The sequence below is a fragment of the Protopterus annectens genome, chromosome 2.part0, assembly GCF_019279795.1.
Source record: "Protopterus annectens isolate FY-2018-M chromosome 2.part0, PAN1.0, whole genome shotgun sequence".
Classification (NCBI taxonomy): domain Eukaryota; kingdom Metazoa; phylum Chordata; order Ceratodontiformes; family Protopteridae; genus Protopterus; species Protopterus annectens.
Window position 1 is genome coordinate 1827435265 of NC_056728.1, and position 20455 is coordinate 1827455719.

General features: G+C 35.5%; 1 protein-coding gene across 3 annotated transcripts in view; it reads left to right on the forward strand.

The window, feature by feature from the left end:
* Positions 1-20455, forward strand: part of LOC122793646 — a 1742332-nt gene that overhangs the window by 1272203 nt on the left and 449674 nt on the right. For all 3 annotated transcript variants that reach the window (XM_044061857.1, XM_044061859.1, XM_044061858.1), the window contains one exon: positions 19735-20455. This exon is cut by the window's right edge and continues 262 nt beyond it. In XM_044061857.1, coding sequence (XP_043917792.1) covers positions 19735-20455 — 721 coding nt within the window. The remainder of the gene's footprint in view (positions 1-19734) is intronic.

A 20455-nucleotide genomic window follows, 5' to 3' on the forward strand; every position in this document is an offset into this window, starting at 1 on the left:
TGGCAGATATAATATTACGATATCCATAGCCCCTTTCCTGAAACCTATGAATTAAGTCGTGCTGGTAGACATCATAGCTATCCCTGGTAGAACAAATGCGCTTAATATGCAAAAGTTGAGACTTGGGTATGTTTTTAATTATGTGCCATGGATGCAGGCCGGTAGCAAACAATAAATTATTATATTGGGGATATTTCTGAAAAACATGTGAGCTAAGAGGATCATCAGGATTCCTAACAACCGTAACATCCAAAAAAATTAATTTGTTTGGAATCACAATGTAAACTCTATGCCCCATTTATTTTCATTGAGATATTGGACTAACTCCAATAAATAACTTTTATCCACTCGCTATACCATCCAACAGTCATCAAGGTAACGTCTCCAAATATCTAGTTCCCCCATTTATTTTCATTGAGATATTGGACAAACTCCAATAAATAACTTTTATCCGCTCGCCATACCATCCAACAGTCATCAAGATAACGTCTCCAAATATCTAGTTCCCCCATAAAAATGTTATGATTACTATCATAAATCAAATGTTCTTCCAGGAACCCCATAAATAAATCAGCATATATGGGTGCAAAGGAGGCCCCCACAGCAGTACCTTGTACCTGCCAATAACATTCACCCTGAAAATAAAACACATTTTTGGACAGAACATGTTTGGCCAAACATATCAATACAGCATTAAATTCAGAAGGGTATATGTCAGCCCTGTCTAACCAATACTGCAGTGCTTGCAGACCTGCCAGGTGAGGTATGTTCATATAGAAGGAGGTGACATCTAATGTGCATAACAGCCAATCGGGATCCAACTGCATATCTAATATTATTTTAAGGAATTGAGTGGTGTCCTGAATCCTGGATCCTACTAATTTTAATAAAGGTTGTAGATATTGTGTTAGGAACACTGAAAGAGGTTTTGTAAGAGAATCAATACCAGACACAATCTGTCTCTCCTATGGCTTATCCAAGTTCTTATGGATCTTCTGCAATAAATATGAATACCGCCTTTGCAGATTTGTAACTATTAGCTGTTGTGCTACTGATTGCATAATAATTCCTTCTTCTACAGCCTGTTGAAGAAATATATCAACTTCTCTTTTGAATCTATGGGTAGGGTCAAGTGGCATGTGCATATAATATCTGGCATCCATTTATTGTGTTTGTGCCTCAGAAAAATAGGAAGTCAAATTCATTACAACCACCAGATTTTTATTATTTTTTAATTTAATCAATGCCTGTTGTTTACTAGCTGACAAGTTATGACTCAATATTCTAGACTGGCTCATCCTAAAATGTAGATCCTTAAGCACTGAATCTTGAAAAATAGAAACGTGTTTATTCATTGGGGGTGAAAAGTAGACTTCCAAAATCTAAAATCAGTAGATTTTTGAGACTGATCCTGATTACCAAAATATAATATAAGATTAAGCAACCGACAAAATGCCACAATATCATTCGCAATAATGTCTTCATCAACAAAAATAAAAACAGGGACATTAAGCCTTTATTCAAAAGTTGTTGCTCCACCTCTGTTAATTGAACAGAAGAAATATTATGAACATTGTAATAATTATTTAACAAGGTATCATACCTGAAGCAAAGTTTCCACACTCTCTATTTTTCTGTGCTTTCGTCCACCCCTGTGTTTACCATACCCTAAAGGGTGGTCAGCACTACGTTGCTTTTTTGGGGCAGATGACCCCTGATTGTTGGTACATTTTATATCTGTGGCTGAAGATTCCTCACCCGAAGTGCTACTATAAATACTTTTAGGCTTTTTAAGAATGGACCTAGGCCTTTTCTTTTTATGTGCCGATGTAATGGTGTTTAAACAGTAAATTTAACACTCCTCTTAGAACCAAAAGGTTTCCCCACTGATAGTCCCCCATATCTCTGTTAAATTTCTAATTTTTTTATCTTTCAACTGTTTTTCAAGCTGCAATAAATAAGCATATCATATAATAGGTTCCCCCTCATATGCTTTTACTTCCTCACACAAAAACTTAACCTCAGCTATGTTGACATCAATCATGCGTTCATAATAAGAGGATAATATGTTAACAAAGCCCACAGAGGCACTCTGTTGTGCCTTTTCCCACTCTTCAGCCAAAATCTCATCAATGTGACCCACCAGCGGCTGGATCTGTATTCTCAATCCCCTAGGGGTAATATTTTTGGCCTGATAAGCTTTAAACAGTTTTGAACGCTATACATTAGTTCGAAGCATTTTCATGCTTTTTGTTAACTTACTGAATGATAACTTACACAAATCGACTGGATCCCTAGTATTTGCATCAACCATAGTCCCACTTAAATCAGCCAAACCAAAGGCCTGCAGGTCATTCCTATCTGCTGAAAGGCCTTGTAAAATAGTGAATGAATGGATAAAGGTGTTGTTAAGCAGGAGTGTGTATGGAAAAAAGTGGGTTGCGAATGTCTGTAAAGAAAGTCTTAAGTCTATAGAATGGGCTGCATGCAGCAGGAATTGACAGAGGATATAAATTGGAAGAGGTTTTTTAATGTATATGTCTTTAAGGAGTGAGTTGTTGTTTGTCTTTCGGCTTTTTCCTGGTAAGGGGTCGCCACAGCGGAACTCCGGTCCGCTAATGATTGGCAGTAGATTTTTTACGAAACACCGAGGTGCCAGCTCGACGTTCAACCTTCAACGAAGGTGTGCCCATTTATGCATGCATGTCTTTCAAACTCTACCCAACCACGGCGTTCGAAAGGCATGCATGCGTAAATGGGAGTGGAGTGAGTAATATGTACTAAATTGTAGGAGTTAAGAGGGAAACAATATAAGGGTCCAGAGGTGGCTGGGGAATTGAGGGTGGGAGGGAAGATGAGGGGGCAGAGATAAACAATCACAGCAGCAGGAGACAGTCAGTCTATGCAGGAAATTTTAGCATAAGTAATGGTAAAGCGACTCATTTAAAATCGTGTAGATTGCTAATAACGGAGTAAAGATGTTTAGTTATTAGTTTGCGGATATGCAAACCCATTCCTAACCCAAATGAAATTAGCTAACAATAGATAAATTATTAAAGTGAATAAATGTTAGAGAAAATTTCACATTATCAGTGGAGGTGATTAATTTACAGCAATTTGTCAGCTAGAAGTGTACCTCTGAAATGCCCCTGATTTTGCAGAACTTCCCTAATTTTGTCCAATATTTTGTCCTGTCACTCATAAAATTTTTGATTTTCTGGTGAATCGTTCTGGATTACAGTCAGTCAATAATGCTGGACAGTAGAGTCTCATATTTATTATTGTTCCAAAAGTGCATGTTGATGTACAACCAGTTCTGTTGACTTTTTAAGTGCATGAGAATAAAATTTTAAAATTGTCCTTGATTTTGGAACTTTGCTTACCTGTTATATTAAGTTTTGTCCAGAGTTCTTAAGCAAAGAAATTGAGAGATATGGTTACAAAGGTCAAAATGTATGTGGTGTTTCATTGAATTATTTTGTCTTGTTGCATGTGGCTAAGGATAACATATGAGCAACTTGTAATAAAAATAAAGATTATATCATGTCTAATAGTTTTCACTTCTACTGCATAGGTATTCATGCGGCGATATCCCCCAAAGAAGATGAAAAATTACAAGTCTTTAGTATGTCAGGGTGAAAGTGACAATTTCTCTCAGTTTAATTTCTCCAAGTCTTCTGGGTTTCTAGCAACATGACAGGAATGGACCCCATTCCTAAGTCAAAAGAAGATTAAAGCTCATGAAATTAGTATTGTTTCAGTCTTTGAAAATAGCCAGAGCTGACCAGAACTGATTCTTTCTGTAACTGGTATGGAGTTACATGTATTAGTCGTATATCTAAATATGACTGTATATTATTTTTATGAGGCTCTTTGCTCCTACTACTGTTAGAGATGCCTGGGCATCCTGCTTCCACAGCTGAGAGCTGTGTTGCATCTGGCATGCCGATACAGCCAAGCACACTTCTGTGGAGTCCTGTGAAATGTGTCTTTGCATATGTTTATTACCCTGCAATAACCCTGCACTGTCTTCACTTCAGTATGCCAGTGACCATGATTGTTCAATCAAAGCAGGTTAGCTTATATAGCATTATTTATTTAAGTCAGAACAGTACAGTTCTAATGCAAATGATAAGATAATTAGGCACAAATCCAGATTTTTGAATATATTGTCCAAGTATATCAGTTCCCTTTAGCTCCTTGTGGCTGCATGATTTCACTAGTTCTATTCTAGGCCCTATAATGCTCATTATGCAGGCTGTCTCAGCATTGTTAATTATGGTGCAATTAATTACAACTGGGGCTTCTGACTCATCAGTATTTCTGGGTGCCCTTGACTATGCAAGCTTTGCTAGGGGACCACAAAAGTATGAAGCTAGCTGCTTTCATACCTCACAATTTTATGTCAGTTTAACTTCATATACTCAAATATTCCGGCATATTTGGGGCATGTAATCAATGTGATCTACTCCTTTCTGACCTGGATTTTCTTGATACTCCACTTGAGCATGAGTCATTATGTAAGACTCCCATCTGTTTCTTGTAATACTGTGTTCTGTCTCTGTTTTATTCTCCTTCATGTAAAACTTTGTATTATAGGACACCCCATTCTGATAGTTCCAGCAAAAAAAAACACTAATGTAAAGGCAATTGATGTATTTCCACATCCCAAGTAAGCCAGCATGTACTTCTCACTAGCCTCACTTTATACTGTTGCAATTCATTTTATAGACCCCAAGAAGTTAATGTTATTTGTTTGACTGTAACCCACTGTACCAATTAACCTGGAATTCTCTGTAATTTGATACTTGTCACTTTTTTGACAGTAGTGCTATAAGCATGTACCAGTTAAGCATTCTCCATGGCACCATCTTACTTTGTGGCCATTCAGTGAGATAGATTAAGACCAAGTCTTTGTAGCCCTAAGTCAGACATGTCTGCATTATCCTGACGCCTTGGTCTTAGAGTGTTATGTGGTTGTTAAGTTGTGCAGTCCTTTTATACACTGAGGAGAAAGAACTCATATTCACTGGAAAATAATATCATTCATCATAGCTGGCATAGTCATTACATTACTGAGACTAATAATGATATAAAATACAAACAGTGGCATTATAAATCATTTTGCAAACAATGGTGCAAATGGTACAATAAAGTGACACCAGCAATGTGTCATACTGGTGTTCTGATTTCGTCTGCACTACAGATCATCTTCTGCTACTTGTGTTCAGTGTTTGTCTCTGGCTAATGATTGCTAAGTTAGCAGGTGATCCTAATGTAGCCCTTTTCTGGTATAAAAAGTAAAACAAGACTTGCTGACTGCAAAACAAGACTTGCTTTTGGCTCTATATATAACCAGCCACAAGAAGCTTATTTGAGCAACAGAGCTACTCAACATTAACAGATGTTTTAGAATTGGTAGCAGATGCAATGATGACTTACTGAAGCATGCGGTGGAATGAAGGTTGATACTGTAATTTGCTTTCAGCCATAACAAAGTTCCAAGCTTGTCTTTAAAATGTGATCAAAGCAAAATTGTAACCTCTGTGATGACTTATTCTGATACCTTTGCCATAGCTGCAAAAAATGGAGTGCTATACCCAAAGAATAATGTGTCCCAGAAAGAGCAGTTGAGATAAGCCGTGCATGTGTGCGAGTGACAGTGTCTTGGTAGCTCTCCTAATTATTTCAGTAAAGCTCTGAGTCTAAGAGTAAATAAAATAGTCCTTGGCTTGAAGTCATAATACAATTTGCCACAGTCACCTCGTGTTTAGATGCATCACCATGCGCATGCCCAGCTACATAAATATATTTTGCATACTGTGGATTATGTGCCCACAGTTATGTTCACTGCATAGTATTTATGTGAAAGTATGATTACATTGTAACACAATTTTCTTCTAAAGAATAAAATTCTAACTGTATTTTTGCACTTTGGCTGTATTGGATTTAATAGATATGAATTTTAGTCTGTGCTGATTTTATTAATTAATTTCCTATTTGTAAATGACGGCAACATACAGAACAATCCTCTCAACCTCTTTGGGCAAGAAATCTGGATTAAGCCTAAAATAATAGGGGAAAAGGCCCGGAAAATAGGGAGAGATTTTAAATATTGCTTTTATAAACTTAGAATGTTGCTAGAACAACAGCATTTCTGTTTGCTTGCATTTCCTGAAGGATATGAAATCTATAACTCAAATGTATTCATTACTTAGTGACCTCGGTTCCTCAGTGATTTGATAGAAACAGATGAATTGTATGAGGAACAGACTGAAAATATGATGCAAAAATCTGGACATTCTGCAAAAATCTGGTTATTTAAAAGGTATGATGCAGAATCACTGTCAGGTGTTACTGTGGAGCTGGTGTTAATGCATTTAGTTAATGATAAACTACAGTCACTCAAAACAGAAAAAGATGAACGTTGATATGCTGTTTGGAACCTTCCAGAAATTAACTGTGATTTCAACTGTACAGCAAGTCATTCATTTAAACATGGGTGGTAGTGGGAACTGAAACTGAACCACGTAAGTCTTCTGAGAGAGTTTCTGTCAGTCCCAGGCTAAATTCTGTATCCTGGAGACTTTATGCAGAGGGGCTTCTTCACCTTGGTTCATCACTTTGTTTGGGACTGTGGACTCAAGTTGAGTATGTATGGAGGTTCAAACACGGGGTCTCTGGACCATGTCTTTATGATATGAGAATTTAGTAGGGCAATTGATAGATGTAGTACAGATATGTCAGAAGATATGGGGAGAGCAGTTTTGAATTGTACCTGCTTTATTCTTGATCAGTCTTCTTGACTTTGAGCTATCTAGTAAAACTATTCAATCTGTTGGTTCCATTCCATAATAGGCTGAAGCTCTGACTAGTAATCTGGAAATTCATGTACAGGAGTTACCTGGGCACTGAAGGAACTAGCTGGGGAGTTAGAGAAGTAAAGAGGTGACATCTGCTTACCTCATTGGGGCAAGAGGCATACAGTGGGGTGTGGCTCCAATTAATGCATCCCCACTGAGGACTGAAGATCTAGTAGGGTCTGTTTGTTTGAATGGGGTGAGGTAGTTGGTTACTGGAGGTACTACATAACTTGCTGGAATGAGTGAAGACCTCAAGAACCATCCAATCCATACATACACAACGAAGCATGCAAGGAGATATTGCAGCTGCATATCAAAAATACCCTTATGGCTTCCTACTTGATGGTCATGCAGTAACTGTTTCTTACACTGAATGGCATGAGTGGACAGAGATCATGGTCAATGACAATGTTCCACAGACACAAGGGCAAAAAAACAATTTAACTATTTAACTATCCACTTAGCTGGGCCATTATAGACACTACCTGGAAAGTAATTGTTAACAAGTGACCATCTGAGAGCTCACCTCAGCCTGTGAAGTGTTGAAAGTTAATGGAAAAGAGGTTTCAGTTTGAAGGTATGGCAGCTATGCAGAATTGTTTAAAAGGTTAAATAGTGAATTTGACTGGTGACTATATCGGCTTTACTGGGAGAATAAATGGAAGATAATTCTGAGGTGTAAAGATTAACTAATTGATTTTTCTTAAAAAGACCAACTTTTATTGGTAAATGATTGCACTTGCATAGCAGGTACTTTTTTAGTGAATTTAGAAGATTCGAGTATATCATTGGCAGACAAACTTATTCTTTATAATGGGATTTGCTTATGGTCCATTAGTAACTGTCATCTGAAGCTGAAAACTAAGTTTCTAATAAAAATCAAGAGATTATCTCGAGTGTGAAGTCTCCAAAACAAGGATGTAAGACAAAGACAAGATGAAATGGGGTGTCAAGCTCAAATGTGCAATTTGTTTGTTTTGTCTTTAAAGACTGAGATCAAGGAATCATGTAAGATTCACTTATTGAATATATATCTTAGATATAGTGATGTTGGAGTTAATTTATTTAATTAGCAGAGGTGGTGATACAAAAGGGTATTGCCCTTCTGCAACACAAATACTTTAAGAGTGAAAAAACAACAAACTATTGTTTCCCTATTACTTCTTTACTTAGTGATCTCACTTCAGAGTACTGAGCTGTAGTGTGTCAAACTTTAGTCATTGAATTATTGAAATCGAAACAATTTTATACAGCTCATGGGTGAAACCATGCAGATGATGGAAATGAAATGCTGTAACATATTTAAACACCATGCTGATAGTTTTTTTCTGTCTTCAGAAAGTGCAGGAGAAGTAGCTGCCACATGCAGCATATACATGAGTTGTGGAATGTGGGCCAATGTATCAAAACTCCTTAGATTTTAACATCTAAAAATTAAAAGTAAAATGCTAGATTTGAATGTGCATGATGCTCAGGATTCAGACATCTTCTGTAGCATCCCATCATGCCTAGCAGCATGATTACATACTTACTAGAGCAGGAAGTGCTTGACATGAAACACCTGGAACACATCTGCTGACATTTGTTTATTACAGGATTTAATCACATTTTGCATTAGCTGCCCTATTCAGATGTGTTACTGACTCTCAAGGACCCTATTTTTTGCTTTGGTTTGTTTAATACTGATGAGTTTAAGTTGAGAGCATATGTGGTGTGATGCATTTGTTCTGTATATTACCTTTAACTTTAATGCTGCATGGGAGTGGTCAAAGAAGACAAGGGCAAGGCAATAATCATCATATGATGTCATGGAGACAAAATGTCAGAGAAAAATATGATTGTACTTTTTTGAGGTAGGCAAGAAATATATTAACCAGTAGAGAGCTTGTACATATCCCATCTCCTTAGTTAAATAAACAGTCTTCCCTATACAGTGGAACTGTCTCTGTCTAGTTACTGGGTGGCACTTTGTCACATCTCTCACTAACTTGTAATGTCTTCTTATATTTGTTGCCGTTATTCACTTTCTTATTTCCCAGCACTGGGGTAGCACTAGGGCTTTAATTTTCAGACACTATAATTATTGGCATTGGATCAGGTTTATCAAACTAGATATGAAAACAACCATTTGCTTCTTAATATTCTGTAATATTCTGCATCAGATAAAACTAGAATGTTAAATTAATTTTTTAAAGCCTTTCATTTATTTCAGAAAGCTATTACTGCTTAAAGCTTATAACATCTGTTCCAGACTTTTCTGTGTTTTTCCATAATCAAACACGTTTCTTTCAATATACACGAGCATGATGTTTGGAGAGGATACCGCTATTAAATTCACATATAATTAGTCATAACATGTCTACACATACTTAAATTGAAAAGAAGACAAACAATTACAAACCTTTTTTCATTTTCATGCATTATGCATACATGCCTTTTTCTTTTCTAGTTTCTTTCACTTCAACATGACATAAATTGTCCAAGTTCTGCCTTCCTTGAATTTCTACTCCTCCATCTGTACATTGTTTTGCATGTATAGTTACTTCTATGTAACCTGTTCCTTTCCTTTCTTTTTTTTTAAACTTTTTTATACTTGGCATATGAACAATCTATTTATAGTTTATAGACATAAAAACTGCACATGTATCATCCAGTTATTGATTATTAACTATTTAAAATTAATTCTGGTGGATAGTCAGTTGTATTTTTCTAACAATGTTATTAATTTTAATCAATATTTAAAGTTTACTTTATTATTTATTGTTCTTAGTTTGATGGAACTTATTTCATTATGGCACACAATAGTGACAATTCAAATAAATTCAGTTAATTTAGGTGGAGAAACCTTTTTCCAATTTATTGTAAACACCTTTCTTGCTACTGCCAAAAGTGTCCACAATAAGTGATATTATGATGGATTAATATAACCAGTAACCAGAGCATTTGTTAATAAATTATACTCAGCTGTTGTGTATTTATTAGTCCAAAGAGCTTTTAAAAAGTATTTTATGCCTTTCCAATAATTCATATTTTTCTCACATTTATAACATTTAATGTAGTCATGTACTGTTGCAGATTTCCCATATCTCCTAAATATTTCATTAATTTTGTAAATGTTATGAATCTTGTGTGGAGCAAGAAATATCTTAAATAGTTTTCAAGAAGTACTAGTTGTTCTCAGTCCTACTTGTCATAAAATATGTTCATTGTTATGATCATTATGAGCTTAATTTAAGTTATATTATTTAATGAATTTCAAAATTTGTCAACTTCTTTAATACCTGACTCTAAAATTAGTTTATATAATTCATATTATTAACCATAAAAGTGTATTATAATAGCTTAGGATAGTTTTTATTTTCAAAGTCTGTCATTATTATTTTTTGTTTTATTTTTGATTTGATATTATACACTAAAATCCAGTTTGTTTGTATAGTTCAGTCTGACATAATCTATGCTTGTTCCCTTTAGATAGTGTGACCAGTGAAGTAAGCTGTTATTTTTTATACTTAAATATACTAACTCCGAGATTGCACTACAGTGGAGAAAAGATATATTTCCTTGCCCCCACCCTGCTGTGGCTCGGTAAAGTGAGTTTCACAAAATTGCACTTTTGGTTAAGTGCATTTTCGCTAAAGTGGCTCTCGATCTTCTCTTGTTCAAACAAGTGCAATTTTGAACAAGAGAAGTCAACTCATGTATATATATATATATATATATATATATATATATCTATTGGTCTATATCAGATAGTCAAAATTCCATAACTCTGAACACCTAATGGTCGAACCATTATGTTCAAAGTTGCAGAACTTCGACTATGTAAAAAAAATAAAAACACAACGGACAAAACAATAAACTGTTGTAAGCAGGGGGGCAAGCCCCCATGCACCCCCACACCCCCCCCCGCTACTTAAATATACCAACTCTGAGATCACACCACATTGAAGTGAATGGAAACCTCTGCTTATAGAGATCTCCGTTCAAATGCTCAAACTTTTACAAATTCAAATGTATGGTCTTGACCATATGTGGTTCGAACTTGTAAAAGTTCGACTACGTGATAAGAACCCTATATATATATATATATATATATATATATATATATATATATATATATATAATTTCTAAATGATTTCATTAAAGTATTAATATAATTTGAGTTAGTTAACTTATTAGAAAGATGACCACTAAAGTAGTTTTTATGATCCAAAGTATCTTGTTATTTATAATATCCATGGAAGAAAATGTAGGTCTTAAAGATGAATTTTAAAAATGATTGAATCTAACCAGTATAAAATAGTTTTTAATATTGAGGCCTGTAAATATGCAATAATTTCAGATAGTTTAATGCCCCCATTATTACATTATTGCATATCTATTGGCAGATTTGTGTCTTTATGAATACTTTAAAATGTGATAATATATAATTTAATTTTAAATGTGTTTCTCCTGATATTAATGCTCTATAGTTAATAATATGTAACATTTTAGGTACAAATTTATTTTAATGACCAGTACTCAATATTTAAATGTGAAGAACATGTTATTACATTTTGTTATTTTAATAATTTATCCAATAATTTTATTAAAAATATAGTTTATAACGGTATCTATATTATCATTTAAAATATACCCAGATATTTAATGCGAGATTTTAACAAACTCAGTTTGCATTTGTTTAAGAGTATATTCATCTGTTTCAGTTGTTAAAAAATTCTGATATTTAATTCTTAAACTTCATTTTAGTTATAATTTCAGAATAATTCATTTTCATGTATTTCTTTAATAGAATTATTAACATCTTCTACCATCAAAAGCATGTCACTGGCAAATAATATGTTATTTTATAACAGCAATCATTGATATTGAAATCTTCAATGTTTTTATTTCTTTTAAAGTTTGACAAGGCCTCTATTACCAATGCAAACAAAGGGGAGTAAGAGGGCAGTCTTGGTTAGTTCTTTTGTTTAATTTAAATTTATGTGAAATACAGGGTCTGATTTTCATTTAAGGTATGGATCCACAGGAAGCCCATACAATTCTAGGGATTTAAAATTCTGTGATAATCTCCCTCCTACATTCCTCAAACTAACTGCCAGTTCCATAGTCTACCCTGTATCCCTGCTTATTAATAGATCTATTCAAGAAGCTACCATCCCTAATATCTGAAAATCCTACTTTACCATCCCACTGCATAAAGGAGGAAATTCTACTGACCCATCCAACTACAGCCCCATAGCCATCCTTTCCCCCTATCTAAAATACGTGAAAAATGCATTCATACTCAGCTACTAAACTTTCTCCTACAAGAAAACCTTCTCACACCCACTCAACATGGCTTCCGGCCTAACCACAGCACAGCTACAGCCCTCTTATCTTTCACTCATACTGTAGCAGAAGCCAGAGATAACAACCAACTTGTATTCTGTCTTTTCCTCAACCAAACCCTTTGACACTGTTTCCTACCCTATCTTTTTATCTAAACTTGCTAACCTCAGTATCTCTACTCCCTCCCTGACCTGGTTCACCAGTTACTTCAAATAGATTACAGTCTGTCAAATGGCTATCCTCCTGTTCCTCCTCCCTTCCTGTCATATCTGGTGTGCCCCAAGGTTCCATCCTTGGTCCCCTCCTATTTAACATTTTTAAAATGAACTACATACAGCCTGCAATCAATCCTCTCTAATTCAATACGCCAATTCCACTCTCATCTCCATCTCCAATAACATCTCAGAACTCCATGCTCAAACACAAGACACCTTTCTATCCATTGAACGGTGGCTGTCCAATAATGAATTTATTTGAAACCCCAAAAAACTAAACTCCTCTCTCAACACAAGCCAACCTTTGTCATTACTTCCTTTAATAACACAATTACTCAACCTGAACCCCACACAAGGCTCCTAGGTACCATCATTGATGATGAACTAAAATTTAATCTACATATCCTTCAAAGCATAAAAAAACACCAAAAACTTGGCCTACTGTATTGAAATAAAAACATTCTAACAACTAACTCTAGACTTTCCCTAGCTCATGCTTTCCTTCTCCCCTCCCTTCTCTATGCTGCCCCTATCCTAACTAACATACAATCTACAACCCTGTCCAAACTACAACAAACATGCCACAAAATAGCTAGATTTGTCAGTAATGTTCCTTGCAACTCCCATCACTGCCTTGCTCTAAACTCACTCCAATGGCTGGAGTTCCCCCAACAACTCCTTCTATTCCAGCTTCAAATCACTCTTGCTGCACTACACAAACCTTCCTCCTGCCCTTCCCTCTCCACCCTGGTCTCCTCCTACACCCCTAATTGTACTCTCTGCACCTCTAGCCAGTTACTACTTGACGTTGACCAACCTCACAAAAACATTGGTAAGCTACTTTACAAATTCACTATAGCACAAGCCTAGAACCCTGCACACATTAGATCTATTTCCCATACCAAACTCTTCAAAAAAGAACTTGAACTTCACATGCTAAAAACCAAGTCCTGCTCCTGTAATGACCCCACCTAATCTACTATACTAATGAATCCTACCTCGCATACTGTTTACTATACTACCTCTTTAGCCTCCTCCCTTTACTCACAGTCTTTTTCCAAAATGATCCCTTCCCCTACTACATTCACCACAAGACTTTCCCAGGTCTAAATACTTCTGTCTGTTTTACTTAATCCATATAATCAATTGCTCTCTCTATGTTAGGTCCTTTGCTGCTCATCCTTTCATGAAAAAAAAATTATGAGTATTACTCTTCACTTTAGCTTTTTCATTTTGTATTAGAGTTATTTTGTTAACTATAGCTTATGTATTATTAATTTCTTTTTTACTTGCATGTAAATCTCATGCACCTTCAATTGTCTGTATTTTGGAGCTTTTCTTTTTTACTAGAATGTTAATCTTATGTACCTAAAATTGTCTGTATTTTGGAGCTTTTCTCCTTGGGTCTCAACTGAAAATGGGCCTCTGACCCAGTTGTACTGACCTGGTTAACAAATGTCAAATAAATAAATAAATGAATAATAAATAAGTAAATAAATATTGTCTTGATTTGTCTGTTGGTTATGAAACTGGCTTTATCTACATATATTAGGAAAAAGGGTATTTCTTTCAGTCTGTGGAATGTAATACAACAGAACAAATATTTTGTAGCCATTATTTAATGATATTGTTCTATATGGGGAACAAAGGTCATGATCCTGGCTCTTTTATCGAACATCAAAAGTTGAAAGCACTGAATGCCGAACATACGAAACAGCAACTTTTTCCCAGGGAAAAAAATCGCTGGGCCGTTTTCAGGACTTTGCCATTTCCTCCACTGTGGTGCTATCTTGGAGTTGATATATTTAAGTAAGTGAAGCCCCCCACTTTATTTTGTGTTTGCATTTGTTTTTTTTTTGTTTTTTTTTTGCAGAGCAGTGAGTTCTGTGTGTTCAACATTTACTGGTTTAGGTTTTTAGTGTTCAAAAAAAAGGATTTGCTCTTTTTATTGTTCGACACCATGATATTGACCCTGGGATCCTTACCTGGTTTCAGAATTTGTAATGTCAGCATATAGATCCAGGATGGCAAATTGTTTTTATCTTTCTTTATTGCTAAAAATATCTTCTTTAACAATAAAATTGTATTCTGAGGTAGTTGTTTATTTCTGGAATTAATCTTTCTAAACCAGGAAATTTATTATTTTAAGATCCTTCATTTGCTGTTTTGAATTCATTTATTGAACTATCTTTTATTAATAGTCTCCTCTTTTGGAAAATCGGTTTTATCAATATCACAAAGTAGAAATGTATTTATTTTCTTCACCCTGTTGTTCTATTTTTATTTAGCCTTTCATAATGTTTACTGAATATTAATAGCATTTCTTCTAAGTCAAGTTTACTTACTTGTGTCAGGATTTAGAATATGTTTAATCTGATTAGCTTTCTTGAGTAACTTAGACCTATTGGCTAATCTATGCATGCCCCTGGGGTAGATGCATATGAATGACTTTTTCTAAAGCTGGATCAGATTTATACAGCAGTACCCCTTGATATTATTTTGGTTATCGCTTTGACTTTTCAGTGTTTTCTTTATGTCTTTTTTGTAATTTAATGTTTTCAAGTTTAGTTTATTTTCTAATAATTCCATATATTTGCTCCATTTCTTATGTTTTTACAACACCAGTTTTTAATTTTCCCATGCAGCTAAACCATTAAATAATCCCATAATTGTTTCATCATCCATGTTATTGTTATTTAGGGCCATGTATTCATTAATTTCATTAAGTAGGCAATCCTTGAATTCAAGTTGTTTGGTTAAATAAGCAAGGATTGTAAATATCAGAGAAAATTTCCTTGGAACTATTTATAAGTGATAAATAGCTTAAGGGTCAGAAAGTGGACAGTGTATCATAAAAACCTTCCTGTGGATACATTAAAGGGCCTAGTATGGTCACATAATGAACTCATTTATGATTCAGAGACATGTTAGCCATAATGAAATAAGACCAAATTATCAGCTAAGTTGCATATCTCTGAATAACAGTTACTATGGCAACTTGAAGATCAGCCGTCAGGGTAGTAAACTGCTGCTGATCTAGGCACTGGCATTCTCCTCCACATTCAGTCTCCCACTTATACAGGTACACATCCAAACACATGGACACAGACACCGCAGTCCCCTATCTCTCACCCTGCATTGCTTCCTTTCATAGTTCCCTCTAGCCCCCAATTGCTATAGTAGTTTATGTGCTGCTAAGGCAGATTTCTAGAATCCCTGGTGTCTAGCATTTCCCCAGCCCCAATCCCCATACTAGTTGAAGTGCCATTATGACATGTATCTAGTATGCAGTGATGGTTAGTGTCCCCCACACTGATTGCTGTAGCGATACTTAGTTATATGATAGACAAAAGGAGACTGAGGGAATCAATCTCAGCATTATAGGATGAAGCTCATTAGCAGGTCAGATCAATTTTATTTTCACCATTGAAGTGCCACATTCAATTCATATAGGAAAGCCAAAGATATCTGATCCCTTATCACATCTGTCAGTGTCATTACTGTATCTCATTGTCCTTTAGAACACTTTCCATATATTTTACACAGCTAAGCTGGTGATACAAAATGAAAAAAAAAAAAAACCACTGCTGACACATAACATGAGGGAGGACATTACCCCTGCTGGGGAAAGGCAGACACCAATAGACACAAAAACACCTTATTTTTGCATGCTCATTTTTTTCCTGAGGACTTCTTTGTATGTGGTATTATGAAAGTATCTCCTTCCTTCTGGCACCTTCATGGAGCAGCAGATAAGGCAATGATTTTTGGTTAAGCGGTTAGCACATATTGCCTTCTTGTCTGTCTGTAGACAGTGTCCGTGCCATTGTTTGCTCTGTGAGTTGTTCCTTGAAATAATAACATATAAATTAATTTAATTACATTTCTGATCCATCCCCATCAGCAGAATAAAGCTGTTATTGCTTGTTTATCATATGTTTTTAATAATATGCAGTAAAATCATTAAAATGTATTCTTAGTATTTTTTTACAGTGGAATAAATAGAGCCCATGACAGCATAATGCAGTCACATGATAACACTTACAAATGCATTAGGTAAACACCTTCTCCATTGCCTAATTAAAGAAACATATCAATACTTAACAGTTGGCTCATCTGAATGGTCCTTTCATGTTCCCGTGCTCATTTTTCAGAATGCCTGCATGATAAAAATTATACCATCAGATACTGTCTACTGTTTTTGGTGTGGGATGAAGACAAAACTTTTCAGTGTGATTTTAATTTTTTTTATTTGCACAACATTTTGTAGTCATTTGAATAAATTACAGGACTATACTTACTGGCTGGAGAAGCAAAATGGCTAAATCTACATAGTGGTATGATTGAGTGCTTGTATTGTTACATATTAATCTCCACAAAACAAGATGCAATAAGAAGTACCACATGCTGTTTTGTTAAAATTACTTGAATGTAATGAAGGCTCTTTAACATTTAATACAAATACTGTATAGTTTTAATAGAAATATCCTCCAGTAGTGCTATTTATTTGAATAGCCCTAAGTATCCTGTCTTTCTGAGAACTGCCTATTTTTTTGAACATGACAGACATAAAACATCAAACTTCAAGTATGCACTAGATTTTGTTGGCTTTTGGTTATGCATGCTTTGTAAACCCTTTCAACGCCAAAGTGTTCTGTCACCTGATTTAAGAGTATCTGTCACTTATTTTTAAGAGTATCTGTCACCTATTTTAAAAGTATCAGTAAGCCCATATGCTGCATAATCTGATTTGCTCTGATCTTCAACTTCCTTCAGTCTCTATGACACAGAGTTTACATCTGGCATTTTACTGTCTTTTACCAAAGTCTGAAGATGGCTGCAGATCAGCGCTTTTCGACACTAGCACCGTTCACTGTATTTTTTTTGTGCCCAAACTTATGGGCTTCTATATTAGAGCTGCTGTTACTGCAATTTAGATTTTTCACATGTATTTTAGTTCAGTGTTAAAACACTTTCACCATACTGTAACTTAATCTGTTGTTACTTGCTTGATGTGAGAGGTCTGTTCTGCTATTTGGAACTACAACATTTTGCCATTTCCTGGCAGTCTGGCTGTTTGTTCTTGGATAAGCTGATGCAGGGAATTTATGTATTTTGACTACAGTGCTTTTGTCTAGGGAGCCCTCTGGATGCACTGGTTGTTTGGTCATTGGATTTTGTTTGTTGATTTCATCTGCTCCCTTAGGAGTTTGATCATTTCTAGAAGGCTGTCGGTGAGATAATGACCCTATTTGTTTTGATAAAGTGGCTTGCATCTCTTGTAGCTGTACTTTTTCTCAGTTGTGAGTTACTTTCCCCATTGCACTGATGTAGAACCTCCCCTGTACTTGTCAGTACTGATATGAACTCGATTCTCAAGATCCATTTCTGATTATGCAGGTATTCCTTTGGAAGGAGCAGTTATGGAAAGGACTAGCACTGCTGATAAAATCTTGAAGAGTCATCAATTTGCTGTTAAACAAATGTCTGTTTAGACCTTTTAGGTTTTATCTGCATTGAATGTAGCTGGTGTTTATTTTATTGTATCTTAACTAACTTTGTTCATTTTTTGATTTTACTGATCAAACTTGAAAGCATTAGTCATTTGTTCGTTTGTCTTTGCAGGCTGTCCTTATTTAATAATGCTACATTTTCTCAATTTTTTATTATTATATATATATATATATATATATATATATATATATATATATATATATATATATTACACTAATTTGTAAGGGTGCTTGGGAAATCAGCAGGAAGATGGACACACATTTCAATACCTAGTTAGTTTCCTGAGCTAATGATTTTCTGGAAAAGTTTATGGAAGCTTTTGTCAGTGAGTGCCAAGTAATAAAAGATAGTGGTTAGTTCATTCAGCACATTGGCTAGCTTTAAAGCAATTCCCTTTGTAATGTTTGATCACCAGTAAAGTCTTGGTCAAACATTTCACTAGTTCTGTGGGTTGTTCTGCCATAGGCTACAATAATACTTCAAACTGAAGTTGTACTTTTATGGTCCTTTTCATTTTTTCTGTTGCTTAGTAGATGAAACACTGGCAGTCTTCTGCAGGTTATTAGAATCTGTGTTAAGGGAACAGATTTACAAGCTAAAATGGGGTGCTGTTGACACTATACAGCAAGCCACTATCCACATATGTTTGCTAGTCATTGTGGGAGGAGTTATAGTTGAGGGAATGTCTTCAGAGGTGTCAGGTGGGAAAAAAAAGAGTGAAATTGGAGCAAACCGTATCATTCCGTATGTTTGATATAACCTCTGGTGTCGTACAGGTGGTTCCATTTGCAATTAGTTCAGCACACTGTTGTGTATTACTTTTGAGGTTGTGGCCATAGCTAAAGATGGCCTTGTGGGTTCCTTTGTCTGTGAAGCTATCTATACATCAGATTTGGCTTTGGTGGTCTTCATAAGACTCTCTGAGTTGCTTATTTTCTTTGATGGGATTCTACCAGGATGGCTTGCTCTTTAACTAGTCCTGCACTTATTTCAGGTAGATACAGCTGCCTCATTGCAGTTGTCTACATGATGGTAAATGGTTCCTGTGAACAATTCTGCATAGGTAGCTGAGTTTACAGAGTTTGGGAGTTTGAAATTTTGCCAGGGTTTTACTCAGTAGTAGGAGGTTTGCTTTGGAATAATTCCTAAAATACTACTGTGCACAGTTCTTTTTCTTACTGTTAATGCAATACTACTTCAATTGCAATTGCCCACAGAGAGAACCTCTTTTTATTGGCTGGGCCAGTATTTTAGTGAACCTTCTGCAGGCTAATAAAATGTTTGCAATATTCCTAAGAGTGTCTCCAGGTTACCATGACATCTTGTGAAAAACATGCCTGATTCATATATCAGAGATGTACCTGATTTGGATTTGACCATGGTATACAATACTGGCTGTTGCCTTTATTAAACATTACCTTTAAGTACAGATTGCTAAGATTTCTGCTGTGTTATGCTCTTGTTCACATTTCTGTTTGTACCTTTGACCATCATGTCTATTTGTACTACACAGTAATTTTAACATAGTTTGTTTGATCTTTAATGACAGCCAAAAACTGCAGAAACATCTGAATCATAAGACTGACATATTGTACTTAACTGTCCTCAGACTTTGGTTGGTTGCAGTTACACTGTAAAGCAGTAACATCAGTCACAGTGTGAGCTGAGCCTCTTCTGTTGTTATGACATAATGGTGCATTGTTGTGGCATTGTATACAGAATCTTTTTTTTTGTTTGTTTGTTTGGTTGGACCTAATTATGTCATTAAGATACTAGATCATTTATAATATATGTGCTTTGCATCTTTTCAGATAACTTAAACTCTAGTAATCCAGCAACACAGACAAACATAAAGATAAATGGCTCAGTTGTGCAAGAAAATCTAGAAGAAGTGGATGCACTACAAAGGCAAGGAATACAAATGAACTCTAATGGTTCTATTAAAGGGCAAACAAATGTAACACCTTCAGAGATGGGTGTCATTACAGATAAAGCTGATCCTGCTGCTACTGATGAAGATACATGGGTGTCTAGAACTTTTGTCAATGTCATTGCTGAGCCTGGGTCACCACAGCTAAGAGCACTGCCAGCCATTCCAAAAAGTGAAGTTAAGAAAGATGGCTTTACTGAAGTTGTAATCAATCAACTGTATGAAAGTCTGAATGAAATTATGGAGAATGAAACAAAAGCTGACTTGACCATCCCCAAATATGTGAATAGTTTGCATTCAACAAGCATGAAAGAACATTCTAGTGATTGCCCGGACTCCAAAATTTCCAAGAACATAGATGTTCTTACGGAAAAAGTTGTGAATGAACTCGAAGTGGACCTGGCAAACCTCAACACTACAATTGTTCTAGATCCCTGCAAAAACGACATACAAAATGAAAATAGTTCTGCTGATTTCCAGATTAACAATCAAAAAGAGAGCAGTGGAAAGTTAGGAGCTTCAATTTCAAATGATGTCACAGAAATAGAATGGCCTACACCACCTCCTCCTCCACAATTTTTGGATGATCCAGAAGATTCTCT